Here is a 16,348-nt window from a genome sequence, read left to right on the forward strand (position 1 = left end):
TCCAGCCTCCTGTTCTCAAAGTGGCCACACAGATGCTGCTGAGAAGCCCACAAGCAGGACTCAAACACAATACACCTCTTTCCTGCTTGTTGTTCCCAGAGGCTGGCATTGAGTTGTACTGGAGGTCAAACATAGCCATCGTTGTGATCAGTAGACCTCTCCCCACGTCAAGATGAAAGGGCAAAGTGTCATGCAGAAGTAAGCCTCTCAGAAAGTCAGAGTTCCCTTCAGATGTGTTCGTGTCACCACAGAGTCTTCCGAAACCACCATCAATCACCTGATGGAGTGAGCACCTACCAGGTAAGAAGAGCTCTTACAGACCAACTTTGGTCTGATTGACTGAGTAGCTGCACACCTGAAGGCTACTCTAACATGCTTCCTACATCAGGAAATAAGGCAACTCTACAATCATCCACATGTGTATTTTGATGCACATATCATATCATACCATATCAAATCACATTACAGACATTAAGACTTGCCCTGAGGAAACCAGGTATTTTGCCATTCTTTTTTGCCTCATCTTCCCCGCACATACCCAGATCCTTGAAAACACAAATTGGGGCAGAGTAGAAGACTCACTTTCTTGGGCTTTTACTTTCTTGGAGATTTTACTTTCTTGGGCTCCTTGATCACTGCAGATGGTGACAGCAGTCACGAAATTAAAAGACGCCTGCTTCTTGGGAGAAAAGCAATGACAAACCTAGACAGCATCTTAAAAAGCAGAGACATCACCTTGCCTACAAAGGTCCGTATAGTTAAAGCTATGGTTTTCCCAGTAGTGATGTATGGAAGTGAGAGCTGGACCATAAAGAAGGCTGATCGCCGAAGAATTGATGCTTTTGAATTATGGTGCTGGAGGAGACTCTTGAGAGTCCCATGGACTGCAAGAAGATCAAAACTATCCATTCTTAAGGAAATCAGCCCTGAGTGCTCACTGGAAGGACAGATTGTGAAGCTGAGGCTCCAATACTTTGGCCACCTCATGAGAAGAGAAGAATCCTTGGAAAAGACCTTGATGTTGGGAAAGATGGAGGGCACAAGGAGAAGGGGGCGACAGAGGACGAGATGGTTGGACAGTGTTCTCGAAGCTACGAACATGAGTTTGACCAAACTGCGGGAGGCAGTGGAAGACAGGAGTGCCTGGCGTGCTATGGTCCATGGGGTCACGAAGAGTCGGACACGACTAAACGACTAAACAACAACAACAAGAAGACTCACACTCGGTTCCTCCGGCGATCCTGAAGCTGTTCCCTAAGCAGGGGGCCCAGACGAGCATCCTGGGTTGCACACTCAGACAGGCTCTGCAAGAAAACGGCCAGAGCTGATGAGCAGAAGCGGCCAGGCTGGTTGCTACAGAACAAGAGGGCCTCCTGCAGACGCAATCTCATGCCAACCGAGCAACAGGCTCCCACTAACCCAAGTCGACTTTTATCCTCTCATCCTCTTTGTGTTGCACCTCTAGCACTGCTCCCTGCACCCATCCTGTTACCTGCAAGAAGGCCACAGTGCTGGATTCTGCCTGCAGCAGGCGCCCATAGAGCAACACCCACTGGTTCACCAGCCACAGGATCTTCTGCCTTTTGCCCAGGATGTAGGCAGCTTTGTCCTGTTCGGTGCCCTCCGACGGTTCCGAATGAAAGGTGAACAGTAGTCAAGGAGACGCAGAAACACAGCCGTATGCAAGGTGGCCCCCATGGACCAGGCCTGGCTCTAGGTTTTAGGGGGTCTTAGGCTAAGTGCCCTCTGGTTGGAGTCCTCCTTGGTTGGTGGGCCCTGGCAGAAATACCTGGCAGCAATGGTAGAGGGGGCAACATTTCCCTAGTAGCATTGGCTGGGTGGCATTTTGATTTCCCACAATGCCCCCAACCTACTGTCACTTTGGGCATTGTAGAAAGTTAAAAATGGCAGCTAAACCCAGCCACCAGCTGCTGCTTAAAGCTTAAATCAATGAGGCAAATTAGTCATGATTTACAACTTTTGCTCCCTTAATCTGAGATGCCCTTTTAGTCAAACTAAAGTTTATTAATTGGTTAACCTAGCCAATTAACCAACTAGAATTTACAGCCCTGATTAAAATGTATGCTGTTCAGATGAAGCCACTTTCATTTTTAACCTGGGACACTAGAGATGTATGAAGCATACATCTGGGATCTCTCTAGTGCAAGGATGAGCAGCTAGCAGCCCCTGGGCCAAATCTGGCCCCCAAAGCCTCCTTCCCAGCACTGCTATTTAGCATCCCAGAGGCAAGGCAGGCACCTGCAGGGAATAGCTTGCCAGCAGCCCACCAAACTGTGCCTCTAAAGTGGCCTTCCAAACAGAACTGCCTGCTGACTAGGGCTGTAGAATCCAGCGGAGACACAAACCACAAAGGATATTGTTGGAGCAGAGCTCTGCACAGCTGTGGTGTTGGCATGAACACATCATGTGTCAGAAGGAAATCTCCAAGGAAGGTGTCTACAGAGGGAGCAGAGAAGCACGGTGAAACATTATTACAAGGGCTAGGTGATCTCCTAGATGATCTGCATTTAAACTCCCGTAACCCGACAAATAATCCCATGCACATTCTTCCAGTGTACACACATTGCCCTGTACACTTCAAGGGAGACGACGGCTCCACAGATACAAAGGGATGTGTCTGTGTAGATGCCCCTCTGTTCAAACTTCTTTCTCCAGTTCTTAGCTCTAAAGCAGCCCATGAACCAATTACTGGCATGGGGTTTTCTTCTGTGTATTAACTAACCCTTCTCTTTAAGTGGCCCTCGACTTACCTACGAGGTCAGAGAGTGTAGAGTCTGGACGCATGGCTTCCAGCAGATAATCAAGTATTTTTTCAGGGGTCCCAGACATCACTGAGTACCTGAACAGGAGAGGAAGGCATGAACTTCTCAGATAGCATGACAATGAGGTGGAAACCAGACTCAAGCAATGCACCTAAATAGCAAATGCTCCCCACTCCCATATCATTAGCTGATTTTGAACCCCCCCCCCCAGTTTCACATATGAATACTTTGCTCACAACCACATTACATAATAGGTTTTGTAGTCTAGAATTGCCACACAAGCCATGAGTGATGATCTCCTGACCATATTTTGTAGACTTAAGGTTGCACATTAGCAAAGAAGCAAGAAGACTACACTAGTGACAACTACTTGCCCCGTGGATCTTACAGAAGCAGATGGAAATTTAAATAAATCTTCCTGTGGGGGGAGGGGGAGCCCCCATGTTCTCTCTTATTCTATTTCATGTGGAATCCAGCAGCATTTGCTACATTTAAGATCCTCTGGAAAAAACACCATGGCAGTTGGACGAGATGTTTCTGCAGCTGCCAGCAAAGCACTTCCAAGAGTACTTCTGGAAGGAAGTACAAGCTTCTTGACGCCCAACCCTGTTTTGTGGGGAAGGCAGGAAAAACAAGCAGAAAGAGCTTGTGGGTGCACCAGAGAGAAGCTACTTCTGCCTCTAGGAGGGAGCGGGGAAACAAAGGGGGCCAGACCGCAGTACCTACTGCTCCCTGGAGTCCCAGGAAGATGACTGGAGCTGCTGCCTTGCAAATTCTTCTCCAGAACAAGCACCACCTTCCCATGTTCCTTCAGCCTCAGAGTGTTGGCTTCAACATCCTAGAGAGGAAAGCAGAAGCTAGTGAACTGGGTTGCATTATCATGCTTTTTGGGCACGTCTACACTGAAGCTGGACAACAGCCATTGGCCCTCGGCAGACATCCTCAGATGCTATCCTAATGGGCCTCCTTTAGGGCAGAAAATCAGTGGGATGTACACTTCTGAATTCAACGTTGGGTATCACATCAAGATACTAGTCTTGTGCAGCTCCTCCACCTGAAGTCAAAGTGCTCAGCCCTGTCTGTTCACTTTGCGACACAACTAATTTCATAATGGTAGAGCAGGGAAAGAGGCCTAGGTTTCTAGTTCTAAGCTATATCTGCTGTGAGAGATTGCAGTCAAATTCAACAATGCATATTCTTCCTAGTTAGTAAGTTGAGGGGCAAATGACCACAGAGCTGTATTGCTGATAGGCAGAGACTCAGACCATAGAAATGCCTCGACTTCCGAAGGTTTCGATTTACGAAGTCGGCAAACCCGGAAGTATTTTCACCGTGCGCGTGTTCTGTGCCTGTGCAGAAGCGGCGTGCACGGTCCGCGCATGCGCAGAAGTGCAAAATCACGCTTCAGGCAAGCGCAAAATGGACACTTCGACATCCGAAGGCCTCCGTAAGTCGAGGTACCACTGTACACTGATAAAATGAAGGCATATGGAGGAAGACCAGCCAGGAATGGGAAAATGCCCAGTTGAAACAGTAACTTGTTTATGGACAGAAGGTAATTTGCAAACTGCCCTTCACAATGGATCCCTGAGCAGGGGGGGACACTCAAGGTGCCTAAGGCAAAGCTAGGTTGCTTCTGGAAAGGATAGGATAATAAACAACTAGGCTTTGCAGGTGGGGTGGAGGGACTTCAAAGCAAGGAGCTTAGTGTACAGAGCAGGGCCGTCTTGAGCAGATCGCGCGCCCTGGTGCTGAGGGGCGGAGATCGCTCCGCCGCCCCCCCACCCTCGCAGGGCGCAGCGCCCGCCTTACCAGGCCGGCGCCCAGCTTACCAGCCCCCCGCCATGGTGCACTGCGCCACCGGGGGTCTACATAGAGCCGGCCCTGGTAAGAGGAAAGGAGAACATTCAGGCACAGACATGTGGCACAAGTCCTGGAGAAGTCCTGAAGTTGGAGAAGTCCTGAACTTGGTAACTTCATTTATTGCTGCCTCCTGATCCCTTAATGCCCTCAAATACCTTACATTTGAGACATAATTCCTTCCCAGGGCAAACTCTATTGAGCGCTGAAAACTGTCAAGAGAATGGAAGGACCGACCCCAGCCTCCATGTGTGACCCAATTCCTGACCCACCTTGAGGATGCGATTGAAGTCCCGTTTGTCCACACGCAGAAAGTGGCAGCTGTCTTCACGGAGGATGATGGTGGCTGCACGGGGGGCATCGTTCACCAGCGCCAGCTGGCCAAAGTCATCACCTTCGTGCAGAGTGGACACCAAGCCCTGAAAAGTGAGTGCGCCACATCCGTTACTGCTCCAAGGGACATTGCCATGGCAAATATGGGTGACCCTGCTGAGGGCAACTGAATACCAAGGCCTCTCACCAATTCTTCCTTATTTTCCCTTCCCTCGCTGCTGCTGTCACCACCACCCCTCGCAATAGGATTATTTCTGACTGGCAAAGCATCTCTGTCTCAGGGCAAGCCACTCCTGAAGGGCAGTGGCTCTCCAGGGTTTCATGCAGGCAGGGCCGGCGCGTCCATTAAGGCGAACTAGGCAGCTGCCTAGTGTCCAAAATGGAGGGGGTGCTGGCCAGCCTGCCCACCGCCGCCCGCTGTCCATCGCCCCCCGGTGCTGCGGGCAAGGCGGCCCCAGGCTCGCACTCCCCACGTGCTTCCGGAGAGCGGCCTGAAGCCGCTCAACAGCTGAGAGGCGCAGTGGAGGCGGTCCCTGGCTCACGCTTCCCGTGCGAAGTTCTGGAGGTGCGCGGGGAGCGCGAACCTGGGGCTGCCTCCTCCGCACTTCTCAGCGGCTTCAGGCTGCTCTCCGGAGGTGCGCGGGGAGCGCGAGCCTGGGGCCGCCGCACCGCGCCTCTCAGCTGTTCAGTGGAGGCGGCCCCAGGCCTGCGCTCCCTGCCGCCTCCGGAGAGCTGCCTGAAGCTGTTGAGTTTGGCGCCCCTTCCGCGCCCGGGTCTAGGGAAGCAGGGGAAGGCCACGCCAGAAACAGGGAAGGCCGCTAGATCAACAACTCTGGGAAATGGGTGTGTGTGTGTGTCAGGAGGTGATCTCCCCTAGGGTGCAAAAAACCCTAGCACCAACCCTGCATGCAGGTGTCCTTTCCAGATTCAACTTGGGACTTTTTGGGTGCAACGCATGCGCCCTTGCTAAAGCTGAGGCTGCTGACTCACAGGCTGGGCATTGTTTGGAGGTTTGGGCAGTGGGAATGGGGATTGTTGTTGTTACTGATATTTTTTATTTTAGATCTTACAATTCATGTGGAATTCATTTCAACTTGGCTGTGCACTTTTGGATGTTTTATTTGTTGTTTATGACTACTTTTGATATACTTGTGATTACATATTTTTCTCCATGTTTCAAGTTGCCTTGAGCATGGTTTTAACCATGGAAAGGCGGCATACAAATAAAATTATGTATGTATATATGTAGATATATGAGCCACAGTCCTCCCCCAAAGGTATGTTGAATGATTGAGTTATTTTTTTTTTAAGAACACCAGAGGGATAGCCGGATCAGCAGATTAAATATGTCACAGATGGGGTGTTGGCTACTCCCGAGTAAGCACTCCACACATCCTCTGGATTTTCATAGTTTTATTGTGCATGCTATATACAGTGGTGAGATGTCTCAAATCATGTCTGCTCTGCATGGGGCAGAAGCCCACAATGGCGTCTCGTGGGCTCTGACCCCCCTTTTAAGACTCCAAACGCCCCTCCTCCTTGCTCTATGGGTCCTCCGTGGTCCCAAACCAGGCTCCTGAGGTGCCGTTCTCTCTCCTCCCTCCTTTCCAGCCCCTGCTGAAGCTAGCTCCTCCCCTGCTTCCCTGCTACCAACCTGGAGCTGAGCCACCAGGACTCTGCAGAGCCCTGGACCCGTCTTAACCCTTCCTGTTCCTGATTTGAACTCCCAGACTTGCTGCTGCTCTCCCATCTGGTGGAAGTAAGCAGAGTGGGCTGCTCTCTGCAAGCCCTCTCTCTTACATCCACCCCCCCTCCAGGCTCCCCCCCCCCTTTCTGAGGCCTGGTTTGCCTGGTCTGATGTCTGTAAAGAGGGCTGGAAGCCTGACAGGTCTTCCTCCTCTGTAGTGTGTGTAAAATCCTGTTCCCCGTCGGTGCTGGGTGGCTGGTCCGTGTAGTTCCTTCCGTTGTCATCCTCCTCCTCCCTCTGGAAAATTGCTTCCGATTCCCGGAGGGCTCCTTGGGTCTGCGTCTCCCCTGCTCCCCACCTGGGATCGCCCTCCCCCTCTGTGTTCCCTGTGCTACTGACGTGTGGTGGTTTGGGTCTGTGGGAGAAAGGAGCGTGCAGTTCCAGTGTGCGGTCCTCCCCTTGCATGGTGTGCGTGGTTGCCTCCGCGTTTTGGGAAGCAGGAGTGCCCTGCCTGGCCATCAGACATTTTAACCCCCCCTCCCCCCACCGGGAGCCCGGGCTCGCTGTGGCACTGTAGACCTCCTCCTCTTCCTTTCTTTCTGGACCCTCTTGGCTGCCTTCTCCCTCCACCCTTCTATCTAGTGTCTTTTGTGTGATTTCCTCCCCCTCCCTCCTGTCAGCGTCTTGTGTTGGATGTGTGTCACGTCCTCTGAACCTTGGGCTTTCCCTAAAGTGTGAGAGCAAAGACCTGTGACCCACGGGATGGACCTTTCTCGCTGTAGGTGCTTCCCCCCTGAAGGTGACAGGGTTGATCTGTGTCAGAACCTTGAAGGGCCCCAGCCTTCTGGGTGCCAGCTTCTTCCCCCTTCCCCCCATGGGAAGGCCTTCTGACCACAGCCAGACCCTGTCCCCTCCGTGGAAGACCTTCTCCAGTCCCCTGTGATGGTCTGCCCCCTCCTTGTAAGCCTCATTGCCCCTTGCCACGTCTCCATCCAGTTGTTGGTGTACTGTCTCCCTCCTCTCACCCCATGCCTCAATAGGTGGTCCCCCAATCTCCCCCTCCCCCTGCTCTGGGAAGGCTCTGGGGTTTCGCCCAAGACTGGCCTTACTGGGTGTGAGCCTCGTGAAGACATGTACTGCATGCCCCTCCGTGGGGTTGTCATGATATTGCTTGAGAATCTTCCCTCTGAGGGAGTCCTGGGGCATATACCGGGCATCATTGCTAAAGAGTAACCCCTCTTTCTCGGCAAGCCCTTCCCCTGCCCCCTTTTTCTCCCTCAAGTCCCTCCGTATGTTCTGGGTAAAAGTGTCCTCTTTGGTGAGTTGGCTCAGTTTCTCTTCCTGCATCCCCGCCTCTGCGTCGTTCCATCCGCCTGGGGAGCTGATGTGGTGCGATCCTGAGGATTCTCCTTCTTTCCTGCAGTGCTCCTTGCCGTCTGCATCTCCAAAGGTGAGATCTCCCCGGCGCTGGCTGCCCACAGGGTCATTGTCCATTAAGTCCAAAGCTAGCACTTCTGCGTGCTTGTTCACTGTCATCTTCCGAGAGGGGGTCTGTTGCGTGACCTCACCCTCCTGCAATTCCCGGCCGCCTACGGTCAAGACGCTCATGGGCAGCTCCCTTGGGAAAATGGGAATCTGATCCTGCTTAGCCAAGTGCACCGATAGGAAATCGTTGCTGCTGCCCCTGCGGAGAAGCCCGACTGTCTCCTGGGTCTGGCCTCTTGGCAGCTGCAGACTCACTTCCATCTCTTTGTCGTGCTGTGGGGTGTTACAGGAGGGCTCAGTTGTTGGTGCTCTGCCTGGCCCCTCCCCTCCTGATCTGGCATCCAGGCTTGTGTCTGTGCCTGCCTGCTCTCGCCATTCCTTCCTCTGGGGGCAGTGTTCCACCCAGTGGCTGGGTGCATTGTAAAGGCATCTCCCGCCTTTCTCTTCCCTCTGTTTTCCCGCGTCAGCGTTTGAAAGTACCCGCGCGCGGGCTTTGTCCCTCTGCATCACATCTGGCTGGAGGGGGCTGTGCTGTGCTGCAGCTGCCTCCCCGGGACTGTATGGGAACTTGTGGCCGCTGCCTTTCCCCTCCGTCTGTCCCCTCTGCCCGGACTCGCCTCTCAGCCTCCTGCACTTCCACGCCACCATGCCTCTCAGTCTTAGAGCCAGCTTGTGCTGAGGGTCGCCCTACAAAGTGCTGGCCCGTCCCGAGTGTCCTCTCTGCTTGTCCAGCCTCCGCTCCTCTGGCTTGGCTGTGTTCCGAGCTGCTCGGTTCACTAAGCTTGGCTTCCCCTGTGCCCGGGTGCCTACCTGGTGCTTGAGCCGTTCCATAGTTGCAGGGTGCTGGCAACTCATGCCAATCCTCCCTCGGCATCTCTCTCTTCTGCTTTAGATGCTGCCAACTTCATGCCGGCTGCTACATTTGCAGCCCTCTTCCCTCGGGGTAGCCATCAAGAGATTGTGGGCTTGCTGTCACAGATGGGGTGTTGGCTACTCCCGAGTAAGCACTCCACACATCCTCTGGATTTTCATAGTTTTATTGTGCATGCTATATACAGTGGTGAGATGTCTCAAATCATGTCTGCTCTGCATGGGGCAGAAGCCCACAATGGCGTCTCGTGGGCTCTGACCCCCCTTTTAAGACTCCAAACGCCCCTCCTCCTTGCTCTATGGGTCCTCCGTGGTCCCAAACCAGGCTCCTGAGGTGCCGTTCTCTCTCCTCCCTCCTTTCCAGCCCCTGCTGAAGCTAGCTCCTCCCCTGCTTCCCTGCTACCAACCTGGAGCTGAGCCACCAGGACTCTGCAGAGCCCTGGACCCGTCTTAACCCTTCCTGTTCCTGATTTGAACTCCCAGACTTGCTGCTGCTCTCCCATCTGGTGGAAGTAAGCAGAGTGGGCTGCTCTCTGCAAGCCCTCTCTCTTACAAAATATGACAAGCAAGGTGGGATAAACAAGTACATTATATTGTATATAAATGTAATCTCATCTAATAGCATAAATATATGACAAGAAACATCTACGTAAATAGATTTCTCTTAGTCCAGATGTGGATATAAAATTTCCTACCCACACACTGAACTTAACCCCAAGCTGACCCTTTCCATGTGAAGTCTACAGAGATTAAACATACAAACCTTGTCATGTGTGACAACGTTGACTGATCCCTTCCAGATGATGTACCAGGAGGTGCCCTTGTCCCCTTGGCTGAACACTGGAGGGGGAAAAAATCCTTTGCATCAGTGCTATGGGACTTATGCTTTGAGACACATGCAAAATGAGTGCCCAATGGCACAGACCAGCCTTCCCCAATGTGGGGGTCATCTAGCTGTTTGGGGCTACAACTCCTATCTGCCCGTCTGAAACATCTGGCGGTCACAGCAGGGCAGGGAAAGAAGCACAGGCAACATGTTAGAGGCAAAGGAGAAAATGATCAGCTTGGACTAGGGGTGGGTGGGGGCGCAGGAACAAGCGGGAAAAGCAAGAAGAACAGGTTCTCAAGGGAGCCTTCAAAAGAGCTGCCACAGGGAATTGGAAAGGAGGAGGAATGAGCTCGGAGATAAATGAGAAGTTTTCCTTCTGAATTGCAATTGCACAGGATAGAAGATTGCTGTGTGTCACATTTGACCTTACCTTCCAAGTCCCGGACTGCAGAATCCGGGACCGGCAGCAGTGTGACACCGGAAGTTGTGTCGACGTAACTTCCAGAGTCGCTTTGCCCTTCTATGGGCACCAAAAATGGCTGCCGCCGGCTTCAAAAGTAGCTTCTACGCATGATCGGAAGTGCGTTGACGCGACTTCCGGTATCGGCGGCGGCCATTTTTGGTGCCCATAGATGGGCGGGGTGACACCGGAAGTTGCGTTGGCGCACTTCCGGTCATGCTTAGAAGCTACTTTTGAAGCCGGCGGCGGCCATTTTTTGTGCCCATAGAAGGGCAAATCAGGGGGGGAAATGGCCACCGGCAGGAGAAAATAACGGAGAAAAACGGGAGACGAAGTGATACGGGGGACCACCGGGAAAAGGTAAGTAAAAACGGGGGTTTCCCGGGGAAAACGGGGTACTTGGCAGCTATGCATTTGATCCTCTCAAAAGTCACTGGGATGATGCACAGCAACAACACACAAGACCCATCCCCATTCCAAAAATTACTGCAATGCACTCTCTGTGGGACTTTCCTTGCGCCTGATCCGGATATAAAGCTTCTGCTAAGAGACCTGCCCTGTTTGCTGATTTGCTACCAGGCCAAGTTCAAAGTGTTATTATTACTATATAAAGCCCTTAACAGCTTGGACCAGTTTACCCATGAGATCGTCTTACCCCTCTGAATACCCACTTGACTGTTTCCATCTGCAGAACTGGTACTGTTACAGGTGCCACATAATTACCGTAATACTCATTCTACATATGTAAGGAATTGATCCCTTAAGTGTGGCAGCATCCCACTTTGGAACTCCCTGCCTAATGACAGCAGGAAGGCGCCTTTGCTGGACTCTTTTTCGGTGCCTTGATAGGCAAGCCTATCAAAGACAGGTAGAATGCTGACGTATCTTAATCTGGTATTTAGCTTATTGTTGGTTTTAATTATTTTTCAGAGGTTTTAAATTATTGCTTTTCACTGATAATTTTATTGTTTTGCTCTTTTTTGTAAACTGAGGTTTAACTACAATCAAGAAGTGTATAAATATCTAGATATATAAAAATGTAAAAATGTAAAATGTCCATGTTTGTTAACTTTCACTTTTCTACGAAACCGCTTGACCGATTGCGTTCAAATTTGGACACAACATTCCATTCCGATACGTGAGTGTTTCCATAGCCTTAGATTATACAGATGTCACACCTGTCACAGGTAAAAATATGAATTTGTCTAAAAAAACATAGCAACCTCCAGTGGATGTCAAAGGAACAGACGCCATATCCTTTTGTGTAGCAATAGCCCCATAATCCCACCCCTCCTCCTCCTACCTCCCCATCGAGGCCTCTCCAGAACCACATGTCGCCAAGAGCCAGGCTGGGCCCCGCAAGCCCCGCCGCCGATGGAGCTGACGCCCCGAGAGCCACAGCAGCCCAGGAGCCCTGCTGCCAACAGAGCCAACGCCCTGACATCCAGCCCGGCCCCGGCCCCGCGATGCCTGCCAAGACCTAGGACAGGACCCACACACCCCGTCGCCAAAGGAGCCGACACCCCCAGAGCCAGACCAGCCCCAGAAACCGTGCCACTGCCAATGGAGCCCACACACCGAGAACCAGCCAGCCCTGGAACCGGTGACGCCGCCAAGAGCTAGGCCGGACCCCACAGGCCCCACCTCCGATGGAGCCAATGCCCCAAGAGTTATGCCAGCCTGGGAGCCCTGCCGCCAACGGAGCCAACACCCCAACATCAACCCCGGCCCTGGAGCCCACGACGCTGCCGAGACCACCCTGCCGATGAAGGAGCCAACCCCCCCCAAGCCAGACCGGCCCCGGAGGCCGTGCCGACAAAGGAGCCAGCGCCCCCAGAGCCACGCCAGCCCCAGAGGCCCTGCCGCTGATGGAGTCAACGCCCCGAGATCCAGGCTGGCCTGGGAGGCCCTCCGCCAATGGAGCCCACACCCTAAGAGCCAGGCCGCCCCGGAGCCCGCGACACTGCTGAGAACCAGGGCAGGCCCCACAGGCCCTTCCGCCGATGGAGCCAACGCCCCAAGAGCCAGGCCGGCCCGGGAACCCCGGCCTGGCTCGGACCCCCATGCCGCTTCCACTCCACGGAGGAGTGTCCAGGTTTGTGATATTCTACAACTTTAAAAGGCAAACTTTCTCTTTCATTTCTTTTCCATTTAATGCACTAAGCCACAGCAACACGTGGCTTGGTACAGCTAGTTGCGAAATAAATAAACAAGCCAACTTATAGTGGCTGCAAGATACTGCTCCTTGATGGTGTTTTCCTGGTTTAAATGCGTCCTTCAACTCTGATGATACACGTTGATAGCTGGGTGAAAGGGAGAAAAGTGTGTGTGTAGAAAATAGCACTTTGCACAAAGGTAAATTTTACATTCCTTGCTCTGACCACTTTTGCCTCGGGCACCACCCACCACTGCCATGTGACCCCGAGGACGTGGCTGAGATGCCCTATGGGCATGCTTGCAGGAAGTAAAGAAAAGAGCTAGGCTGAAAGTGACGAAACCATTGCCAGCCAATTACTCACACACAGTTCCAGCCTTTGCATGGGATTCGAACAGCAGGACAGCAGCCAGTTCCCTCTTCACCTGTGGCAGAAGGGAGACAACCACTGAGCTTGCCCTAGAAAACCACTTGCACAAACAGCCGAGGCAGAACATAACTTTTGTAATTAAAAGTGTTGGCCACACTGGCGGAGGAAGAGGGGGCGGGGGGAGTACACCATCCCCGGCAGCGTGATCCTGGTGGGGTGCCATCGCAGCTGCCCCTCCCCCGCCCGCGCTGGGTGCCATGCGTCCGCAGGCAGTGCATCATGCCCCCAGGACGTGCGCCACTGGTTGGCCAAGCAGGAAGCAAGTTCATGGAAGGTAAATGCATAAAGGCTTCTAGGGAGGGAACATCCACACTTGGGCCAGCACAGTTCTGATTACTACATACTATTCATACTAGTTAATATCTATACTCCTCTGTAATCTTGGTGGTTCTTAAAGAGAAATCCACTTAGAACAGGCATCCCCAAACTGCGGCCCTCCAGATGTTTTGGCCTACAACTCCCATGATCCCTAGCTAGCAGGACCAGTAGTCAGGGAAGATGGGAACTGTAGTCCAAAACATCTGGAGGGCTGAAGTTTGGGGATGCCTGACTTAGAAGCTCATTTATGTGTACTAAATTATAGTCAACAACAAAAATGTAGTGATGCATATTTCTTAACATCAACACACGGTGCTATATTTGTCAAATTTTGCTAATAATGCTGGATGACAAAGTTCTGGTTGCCAGCTGCCCCTGGTGGTGGTGAACTGCTCACCACCTAATCTTATTTGTGGACAGCTGCCATTCTTTTGTTTTTGATTTCTGGACTGTGCTTAGACTGCTTTGCATGTTCAGATTGACACAGCTCCCCTCCTCTAAATCACCCACCAAATACAGTCCATTAAGTCACTCAAGCATACCGAGTTCAGAACTGAAGAAAAAGAGACTCTTGGTGCAATGGTTCTGTGCATGTTGTGCATGTGCTGGAAGTATGTGAGCAGGGAAAATAAGCACACTGAAATATTTAGAAAACTTGACATGTGCCACTTCTAAAAGTAGCATCATAAATTCTTTACATCTAGTGTAAGATAGGTAGAGTGAACAGAAAACACACACCGCTCCTAAGGTGCATGTATTTTTCACCCCCTACATCTGTACAGGAGATGGGTCCAGTCTGACGCAGGCTCAGGCAGGTTTGAAGTGACTGACAAATGAAAGGAAGCAACCAGCTGGAAATAGGACAAATGCAAATCTGCTAGATAGGTTGATCCTATCAAATGGAATAGCTAAAGGGGGGGGAAGAGAGAGAGAGAGAGAGAGAGAGAGAGAGAGAGAGAGAGAGAGAGAGAGAGAGAGAGAGAGAGAGAGAGAGAGAGAGAGAGAGCATTTGTTTGGCCATCCCATTTGTTTCCATTCTTACCCATCTGTTACTCATGGCATTCAAATTAAAGATGGGCCAAATGAGACAGAATCTGACCGTTACTTACAGAACTGGAGAGATGGGCGACAGCTTTGATGTGCAGCAGCTCCTCAAAGATCAGTGCAAGCTCCTCATCTGTGCGCTGGCCAGGGCTGGAGGAGAGTGTCCAGGTAAGGCACACATATGTCAGGTTCTCCTGTCACTTTACAGCACTCACCACCACCACATCCTCATCCCCAAGACAGTGTGGATTACCCTGACTCCTTCAAAGCGAAGGATGTAAATTCAGGGCATAAACCTTGCTTCTTCTGTTCATGGGGAAGGACAAGGAACACAGCAAACTACCAATGCAGCAAGAGGACGTCCTTAACCTCCGTCATGTGCTCTGGCACAAGGGCCAGACACCAGGTAGCTTGGCTACAATCACGAGGGCGAGAAATTCACTTTTAAAGTTAGGAAGAGCCTGCTGGAACAGGCCAATGGCCTATGTAATCCAGGGGCCAATCACTTGCTGATTCAGATGTGGGTAAAATCCAAAGAGAGATTTTCCTTAACCCTGCGTCAATTCAGCGCGTAATATCAGATTTTTGTAAAGCATAATTGCAAACAACGAGAAAAGCTCTCAGACCCAGGGGGATAAATCAGCACACAACAGCATCAAAATACAGGTCAAGCAAAAGTGTGGATGAGTCCCCAAAAAGGCAGGATTTAAATAAAGTGAATGAATGAAATAATCAAGAAAACAGTATATACATTTCTTTCTATCTATCATCTATCCACCTGTACTTTCGTTCACTAATAAACAGAAATTATACAGAAATCATACTGTTCTATCAGCAGCAAAGCCTTAAACCTTCCACATTTCCTCCCTGCCTGCCACACTATACAGTACCTCAATCCTCACACTCACGGTTTGTGCAAGATGGTGGTGAGCAAGGCGGTAGGGCCCAGTTGGGTGAGCAATGCCAGTGCCTCCAGGAGCTCCTCAGCATCCCGGTCTTCAGCGCTTGGCTCCAGGGCCACGAAGCGGAAGAACTGGGTGTCGCGATCCTGGAAATAGCTCTCCTGCCGCACTGCACAGGGAAGGCGGGTGAAAGCAGGATGAGAATAAGAGCACACAAGAGGATGGGGAGGGAACCTGTGGTCCTCCAGGCACTATTGGACGACACCTCCCATCACTCGATTGCTGGCTATGTTGGCCGGGGCTGATGGGAGCTGTAGTCACCAGCCGCTGGAAGGTCACAGCTTCCCTGCCCTTAGAAAAAGCCAACAGAAGATGTGAAGAGCCCCCGGCCAGGATATCTGTTCCCAGTTGCGCCACCTCTTATAGCTTTCCCTTTCTCCCTGTGACAGGCAGCTATCTGGACAGCGAAGGAGTGCAAAGGGGCATTACAGCTGCTGGGTAAGCCCAGCAGGCACACAAAGAACCAGAGGGTGAGGTAGCCTTGGAGAGCACCCAATCCAGCTCCCTTCTCCAGTGGCAGACCTTGGGGTCTCAAATATCAGCAGTGCCCTGCGCAATGCCAAAATTCGGTGCTCCCCGAGGCTTTCCCTGTGGAAATCTGCTGTCTTCTGCTGAATCAGAGAAAAGAGCAATCTGCAGATAACCCAAACTGCCGTTTGCGTCGATTCAGCAATTCAGATCGGGTTTTGCTGGGGGAAGCGGCGGGGCAAAATTTAGCACCGTGAGCAGCGGGATGCCAAGACTGTCACAGCCCCATTTCTTTCCTCTGGTTGTCTCACCATGAGCCAAGACCCCTTCGTCCACCAGCACCTGGCAGAGTCCAAGGGCCTGGCTGCGCGTCTGTACAGAAAACTCTGCGCTGAGCAGCACATCCACCAGCTCCTTCCCAGAACAGCATTGCCTGGAAGGGAGACATCAAACAGTGGAGAGTTGATGGGAAGAATTCCCACAATCTGCAGCAGAGCTAGATGTGCAAGTTCTGAACTTCATTTTTTTAAAAAAATATATTTTTATTAATTTTCCAATTAAAACCAATTATATCACATTCATTATTTCAAATTATACACATATATATCAATCAAACCGAATATTATGCCAAATCATCTAGAAAATTTTTTTTTGGGTTCCCATG

The 16,348-nt window shown here is 51.5% G+C and overlaps 1 protein-coding gene across 3 annotated transcripts in view; it reads right to left on the bottom strand.

The window, feature by feature from the left end:
* The window catches only part of RAPGEF3 (Rap guanine nucleotide exchange factor 3), a 70,411-nt gene that overhangs the window by 25,609 nt on the left and 28,454 nt on the right, over nucleotides 1-16,348 (bottom strand). For all 3 annotated transcript variants that reach the window (XM_035101408.3, XM_060272134.2, XM_060272135.2), the window contains 11 exons: nucleotides 15,996-16,117; nucleotides 15,163-15,325; nucleotides 14,320-14,404; nucleotides 12,827-12,887; nucleotides 9,782-9,858; nucleotides 4,916-5,062; nucleotides 3,506-3,621; nucleotides 2,772-2,860; nucleotides 2,379-2,457; nucleotides 1,493-1,643; nucleotides 1,222-1,304 (listed from right to left, as the gene is read on the bottom strand). In XM_035101408.3, coding sequence (XP_034957299.1) covers nucleotides 1,222-1,304; nucleotides 1,493-1,643; nucleotides 2,379-2,457; nucleotides 2,772-2,860; nucleotides 3,506-3,621; nucleotides 4,916-5,062; nucleotides 9,782-9,858; nucleotides 12,827-12,887; nucleotides 14,320-14,404; nucleotides 15,163-15,325; nucleotides 15,996-16,117 — 1,173 coding nt within the window. The remainder of the gene's footprint in view (nucleotides 1-1,221; nucleotides 1,305-1,492; nucleotides 1,644-2,378; nucleotides 2,458-2,771; nucleotides 2,861-3,505; nucleotides 3,622-4,915; nucleotides 5,063-9,781; nucleotides 9,859-12,826; nucleotides 12,888-14,319; nucleotides 14,405-15,162; nucleotides 15,326-15,995; nucleotides 16,118-16,348) is intronic.

This window comes from Zootoca vivipara, chromosome 2 (assembly GCF_965207765.1).
Source record: "Zootoca vivipara chromosome 2, rZooViv2.hap1.1, whole genome shotgun sequence".
Lineage (NCBI taxonomy): Eukaryota > Metazoa > Chordata > Lepidosauria > Squamata > Lacertidae > Zootoca > Zootoca vivipara.